The sequence below is a fragment of the Ischnura elegans genome, chromosome 1 (genome assembly GCF_921293095.1).
Source record: "Ischnura elegans chromosome 1, ioIscEleg1.1, whole genome shotgun sequence".
Taxonomy (NCBI): domain Eukaryota; kingdom Metazoa; phylum Arthropoda; class Insecta; order Odonata; family Coenagrionidae; genus Ischnura; species Ischnura elegans.
This window is the reverse complement of record NC_060246.1, coordinates 24,380,777-24,388,259: the sequence shown is the minus strand read 5'-3', so window position 1 is coordinate 24,388,259 and position 7,483 is coordinate 24,380,777. Positions and strand designations below refer to the sequence as shown.

Sequence of the window (7,483 nt, the reverse complement as noted above, 5' to 3'; positions counted from 1 at the left end):
ACTATCATTGCTGGTAAGAATCAACCTCTTTAGTCATGAGCCAGTTTTGGCCACTCATGCCGTACCCCTGAGAGCTTGAGAGGACACCACGCTACAAAATCAGTCCATCTAATGATGAAGGCAACAGCAGTGTTGTATCATCGTCAATTTAGAATACCAGTTGGATGAGTTAAAAACTTTATTACTATTAGCTTGCAGTGCCTGGTTCCAATATAAGTCCGATTCCATCCTGGCAAAAAAATAGAGGTAAAGGTTGGCTTTCACAATGGGCTAGGTTCTCCATTCTCCGACATAAATGACAAGCAACTACAAGATCCAGGGATATGTATTCCTAATGAGGACAGACAAGTCTCTCGTTGAAACATGGGAGTAGACGTGGAGAACCTAGGTCAGTGTGAAACTAAAGCATGTAGTGTTTTCACCAGCACCTGGTTATATTTCTGTATCTGATTTCAAGGAGGATCAAGCAATATCAAGTGGGTTGTGAATGATACGAAGTATGTAGCTAATTTATAAATAAGGATTGTGTTGATGCACGAATTCAATTTGCCCACTACGCACGTGAAGACCGATGTAAAGATTTTGAATAATGAGAATGCATTCTGGAAACTTAACTTAATATTAGCTAAATATGTTTCCTTGAATTCAGTAGGGAAAAATAATGTACCTGTATCCTAATGAAATGAAATACAAGAATATGAAAGAATAAAAATTAGTCATGAAAGAATAATGACAATGAAACAAGACTGCAATTTTATTTCAATGGTTACATTTTATTAATTCTCCACTGCTTGTATCAAATTAAACAAAAGAGGTTAACCATTGAGCTAATAGAGTGAAGAGCTCAGTAAATGCCTCTGTGGAAGAGCGCATGAAAACTGCGCTGAAGGACATAAGAGGCATTATGCCACACAGGGAGTGACAGCCTACTGAAATATCACTTCCATTGCTCGAGGTATATGGAATGTAACTACGAAGAATCCTAAGTACACCACTGAGTTTAAATTAAGTACAATTACATGTATGCTTTCACACATCCTCTTTCGCTAGTCCAGTGATCAATCTGTACATAAAGCATGTTTCAAAATATTGATTCTACTTGAGAACGTGAGTATTTAAATAAGATTGCAAATTACATTTTAACAATTATCTGCTAGTTCAAGACAAATCTACAATTTGATAAATCTGAAAAGAAAACTATTTGCAATTTCTAAGCAGAAGCTGCCAGCACTTCAGCTGCATCAAAATTATGAACATAACATGTATACCTCAATCTTATTTGGACAGCACTAAGTCAACAGCTGCAATAAATAATAAAGCTGGTTTGGAAGTGTTTATAATACACGAAAATTCATATGCACAAGGACACAAAGAAAGACAGATTTATGACTTACGAGGGATAGGAGGGAATAGCTTTTGAGCACTTGTCAGCCATAAGGATTATGTGAATATAAAATATCTAATTGCAATGAATAAATAACATTCTAAAAGGAATAATTAAATTATTTCAGCTTAAAACATTTTTTGGTATCTGGAAGAACAGAATACTTATACATTTATAAAAATCTCTTTTCAGTTCCACGATAAAACTATAATGATTAAAATCATTAATTTATCTTTTAAATAAATATTTTCAAAAACAACACCATAAATTCTATTTACATAAGTGGTCCAAGATAATTATGCTAAAGCACATAAAAAATTAAATATGAAAAAATATAAATGTTAAATGCAAGACTATCAAAACGTAGATAGGGGCTGAGAAGACAGTATGAATTAATGATAACAAACATAACGGGTAGAAAAGATTAAATCATTTCCATACACCCAATACTCTTCAATGTTCCGTGAACAAATGGCATATAAAATAGTCCTTTGTTGCCTCAACCATTCCACAGCTGTTTCATGGAACGCAAGGCTTGATATGAGTCGGCTTAATTCTCACCACTTGTGCATCCATGCATTCTGCTATTATTTTCAACACTATACATAAAATTCTTCCAAATTTCATTTAGGATAAGGTTAAAAATTTTATTCTCCCTACTTCACCTAAAGCCTGGTACTTGATATAAGAAAAAGACGTGGGGTTTTTGACAATCTACATGGCTTGTGAGTTTCCTTGGAAGTCGAGAGAAAAATGGGAGACAAGAACGGAATACCTTGATGCACAGCCAGTTCTGCGAGATATTCCCTAAACGATTGCTTTGTCATTTACCAACTTGCACTTCCATCATCTGTCCTTGATTTTTAAGGTCACGACAAAAAGAATTCACTATTCTTCTGATGACCAACTTCAGTTTGATTTGGCTAAGCATCACTGCTTAAAAAAAAAGCACTTTCTAGTCCAGGCTTTGTAAGCACCAGGTATGAAATCACACATCAGGACTAGAGTTGCCTCCACTCCTCAGACCGTTTCCCTCATCCGTTGAGTCCCCAGTGCTGAGTCGTAAGTGCAGAGTCTCTGAGGGCTCGTCATGTTCACTTTCCGTGTCCACCGACATGGTGTGGTGCAGCGCTGGCCTCAGATTCCTGTTGTTGTCATCGTCTCCATTTCCATGCCCCGTCTTCTTATAACCTCCAGCTGGAGGCGTGCCTTCTTGCCCACCTCCACTCCAACGTTGCTTCCAGCTCTCTAGTCTCATGATCTGCAAGTGATGCACAGTTAGCATCTTAAATATTCATGGAAAAAAGCAGTTAACACTCTTCGAACAGACACACAGTAATAGTAAGGGAATGTGATTAAGGCGGAGAGGAGGGTTCATATTTAAAAATACAAGCTGTAGGGAGAGAACAATATGTTGTTTTAGTTCACAGAAGATGGATTTCCTCCAACAAAGTTACTTGATCTTTAAAAAAAAAAAAGACAAATTTAGAATTTCAACCAAAATTTAGGTCATAATTGCCACAATTACTGTACCATGGAGGAAAAATGATTTTTTTAAAACAATGGGTTTAAAAACATAGCAGTGAACACACAAAGTGTCAAAAGTGAAGAGCCAACTATTTGGCCTTGATGCCTCATGAAGTATTGCTTATGGACATAAATAGGGACTACACTACACAGCAAGGGGAAAATAATTATAACCCACTCATTAAACCTAAAAATTTTCAGCATTCACATAACAGAGATAACTACACCAACAAAAGCTCTGACATTGCATTCATCACAATTTACAGAGCTCTCCTAAGCAGAAAAAGTAAAATTTACAGCTGAGCCAACAGATTAATTCAAAAGCAAAACTATCACATAGATTACTCTGATACAATAATATACATACATCGAAATTTTTCACTGTAATCTATAATTCAGTGACTTTACACACCAAAGTTCCATCAGAAAAATTAAAATAACCAACAAAAATATAACAGAAACATGATGTTCGCCAGCAACATCACTTTCTCTAGCAAGCACCACATCTAGGTAGACGAGTACATCTACAAGATAAAGGAGCAACAAATGTTTTCATGCGTCAAATGAGCAAGCAAGGATTGGAGAGAAGAAAACATTCCATTGTCTCACAGGGATTGCAAACAAGCAAAGCGAAAAGCTTCCCACTTACTCAAGCCATTTCCAGGTCTCGCTGTCCGGGCTTGTAGGCGTTGGGAACTGAAGAGAGGGTCTCTGTTAGTTGGTGAATTAATTCAAAGAAATGGTCAGACAAACCTCAACGAAGCATGCTCGCAACTGTTAACAAGGGTTTTGAAGGAACCAGGATGGAAGCAATTGCAGGTAAAATAAAAAGACAGCACACCAACATGAATGTAAATGTACATTTAACTATTCAAAATGAATGAGTCGCAAAGTATTTGCCCTCCAAGGCTGAGAAAGTGAGACTTCCATCCATCATGAGAGAAAAAAAAGGCACCATTATTACGTGCACAAAGTAAATTACGAGCTTTGGCTCAAACCATGAATAACACACAAGGGTACGCAATGAGCAATCGAATTCACTTGTCCAATAAGAGTGGGAATACAAATACATCTTCTGTGACAGTAAATAAATTTCCAGACTACACCTTTCTATGCTTACCCATTGATTTCCACTGAAGAAGCAGCAGTGTTGTTACATTTATTTCAAATATATATTTAATTATAAGGATTAAAATCTTTGGGAGAGGTACTAAAAAAATTGCTCGTTTTCACAAACACCCTGATGTACTTTGGCTGCCTAATTGGCTTGGTAAACATTTTTTTCATGCATAACACAATCGCATGAGGTTGAAAAATGCAATAAAACCGAATATACTAATCAGTGGGTGGGACAACTTTCTGTCGATTATGAGTATGTACGCGTACAAATGAGCAACTAGTGTTGCCACCTGTAATATACTGAGGAACTAAATAGTACACAAATCGTCGAAAATTAATTAATGTCACATCCCAAAATCCAATTCTAATTTAAAGATTTTCCCAAAAACCAGCCACCAGCAAAGCCCCACACACATTCCGTATTTCAAAATGAGCAGACGGCTTTCAGTCTAATACACACTCAACTTATTCGGGTTCTACTTTAATGGAAATATGGAAGTATGAAGCGTATTCTGGTTATAAAATTAAAAGCATTTATTTTTATTTAGATTATAAAAGTACATTATACTTTAAATTTGATTGTATGTTTCACTATTTTTTTATTTTGGAAAAACCCCAGCACAAAAATTTTCATTACATACATAATTATCGTACATTACTACAGCCTCATTGTATAGTAACTATACACCGCTCAAGCTTCAAAATCTACCCGCACTTGTAAGCCATGTTGAAAGTGGAATATTGATGATGATTTAAATGCCGAGGATAAAATAAAATTATTCAAAGTTCAAAGGAAATTGTTCAAATTTTCCACTGCTTGAACAAAAGTCCTTCAGCACTGAAAAAACTATGGGAGAAAGGAAAGAGTTCTGGGCTGGGAGAATGCACTCCACAGAGTTGCACATAATATTGATCGGAGCTAGAGGATCTAGTGCCAGCTCTGAAGAAAGGGTACTTTTACCTCTTTCTCCTGGGATAAAGAATACCATTTCCTATCTGAAAGCTCTGCGTCACAGATTTCCACAATAAGTATGAACAAACTACAGTGGAACTTGGTTATAACGTCATCAAAGGGACCAGTAGATTTTTAACGTTATATCCGAGTGACGTTATGAAAAAAGCAGCCTTAAATCTGAGTGACACCACAACTTGACATTGCACAAACAAAACACAACTAACGACGTATAAAACAACTGTCAACATACGCGATGCTCACACGGAGGTAGGTAGTGATGTGACTGATGATCTACTGTAAATAACGAAACAAACAATACAATACTGTGTGCCTGTGTCAGTGACCTTGTAGAATGTAGGGGTGGGAAGGGATAAGACCCAGGTATGCGGGACAGCCCCCACTCCCTCCAGACATCAATTAAACAAAAGAGTTGCATCCCGTCACCAGCTCAACGTCCATCTTGTGACCTGTTTTTGCTTTTGATGTTTCAAGACATGGTTTCTATGAACTTTGGGACATAATACAATCACCTACCACTTTTGCAACCTAAGAACCGCAAAATATTTGACGCTATACCCGAGCGTCGCAATATTTGTTGATGATATAAACAGGTTTTCGTACAACATAAAATATTCAATTTTGGCTGGTCTGTATAAAATGTGACGTTAAACCCGAGTTGACGTTACAGCCGATGCCGTTATAACTAAGTTACACTGTATTCCTCTTTGTATGTTTTGTAATTTAGAACATTTTCCGCAGCCTACATTATCGTAACACAACATGTAGAACACACAACCCTAAAATAAAAGCAACACAGGTCTCCCAATATGCATGGTATGCAGGATACTCATATGATGCATCAGCCAATATTCATGACTCCGTGAACTTAAACCTAAATTATCACATTCAATTTTCAGCTTTTTACACCAATTCTGGCAAATTAAATGGGAGTATCTGATTGTACTGCTTCTGAGCTCTGACAGCATATGCAATTAGTACATTCAAATCTATGTACAATAGATTAAATTTCTATCCACCACTTTAACTTTTACAACATTTTCTGCATTTACATGAGAAAACAAAAAATAATATTGTCAAATTAACTTATTACTGAAGACTTAAGCAGTTTCTACTATTTAAATATCCTCAGAATCATTCATGAAAAAAATATCTTTTTCGTTCATGCAATGTTCCTGCCTTGATTACCGAGCCACCATGAAGGCATAAAAATAATTTGAATAAATCTCTTTATTTCTAAAAAAATTTTGAGGCGAAGTATTTCTTGTTAAAAATATCCTGAAGTGTGGAAATGATTGTACCTATTCTGGCCAATATGCCACTTTACCTTGTATAGGCTATGAGATAGGACCAAAATGCTAATTACTTTACAAGTGGTAAAGAAACTATCAAGTTTTATATCTCATTTATATTTAAAAGATTTTTTCAGAGGATTTAGTGTTTTGAACAACTAACTATTGTGATCAGGTTCCTTAATTCATCAGGCCAGGCTTAAAATGTGTATGATGGTTTATTGGGAGTGTATTAACTAGAGCAGAACTTTGAACTTATTAATACTTTAATGCTGCTAAGGAATTAGACCATTAGTGCATTCAAAAGTCACCCAATCAGTGAAGACCTTAGATACAGGCTGGATATAGTTGGAGTCGGGTGAGGCACAGGCAGATGATATAATCTGATGGTCAAGGTATAGTCACATCACAAGGAGGATAAATGGTCTTAAAATAGATATCAGTAATTTCTGGCATTGGTCCATCCTTACTTGTAAATATGAGTGAAAATAATAGCTCATTCAATTCTTCATTTCATGTGTGTCAACCAGTCTTTGTAATGTTCAAATCTCTACAGAGACATCTGCTAAGAAAACTTAACATCTACCTAAAATTACAATGAAATGATGGACATCCTAAATCCATGCCTATGCACTCAAAACCTATGCTGCAGCTTGTTACACATGGGAAATTTCAATGCGGCAGAAGAATTAGCAGCGTATTTGGGCCAAAAATGGAAAACAGTGGTTTATTTACAGGAGAACCTACCCAAAGTTACCCATAAAGCTTATGAGGTGCATATGTAATACGATTAGTGCAAAAAGCACCTTATATGGCTGGTGCTGGCTAAACAGATTACATTCAGAGCGTTCACGAAAGTGTGGCGAAAGATAAAATTTCCCCAGTTATACAAAAAATTCATGACTCACCTCAGCCTTGAGATCGGCTACCTTGTCTTGGAGTTCACGAACACGCTCACTGTCATCAAGATTGCTTCGCAATTCCCCTTCTGCCACCATTTCTTCATTCTGCAACACACAAAGCATTGCATAAAATGGCAGTGAATGCATATTGGGTTTTTGCAACTATAATACAGGTAGCCACCAGGAGAATAGAAAATAGCTCCTTCAAGTCAGCTTCAAAGTATTTTACAACTATGTATATTCATGAGAGGATGATATAAGTAAACCCATTAAATCATAATTTCAC

The 7,483-nt window shown here is 36.3% G+C and overlaps 1 protein-coding gene across 5 annotated transcripts in view; it reads right to left on the bottom strand.

The window, feature by feature from the left end:
* Positions 1-752: 752 nt before the first annotated feature.
* LOC124157287 (ecotropic viral integration site 5 ortholog) overlaps positions 753-7,483 on the bottom strand; it is a 174,616-nt gene continuing 167,885 nt past the window's right edge. For 3 of the 5 annotated variants that reach the window (XM_046531904.1, XM_046531886.1, XM_046531923.1), the window contains 2 exons: positions 7,204-7,302; positions 753-2,669 (listed from right to left, as the gene is read on the bottom strand). In XM_046531904.1, coding sequence (XP_046387860.1) covers positions 2,373-2,669; positions 7,204-7,302 — 396 coding nt within the window. In that variant the 3' untranslated portion in view covers positions 753-2,372. Of the gene's footprint in view, positions 2,670-3,560; positions 3,608-7,203; positions 7,303-7,483 lie in introns of all 5 variants that reach the window. The other 2 variants (XM_046531915.1, XM_046531894.1) reach the window with 2 other exon arrangements.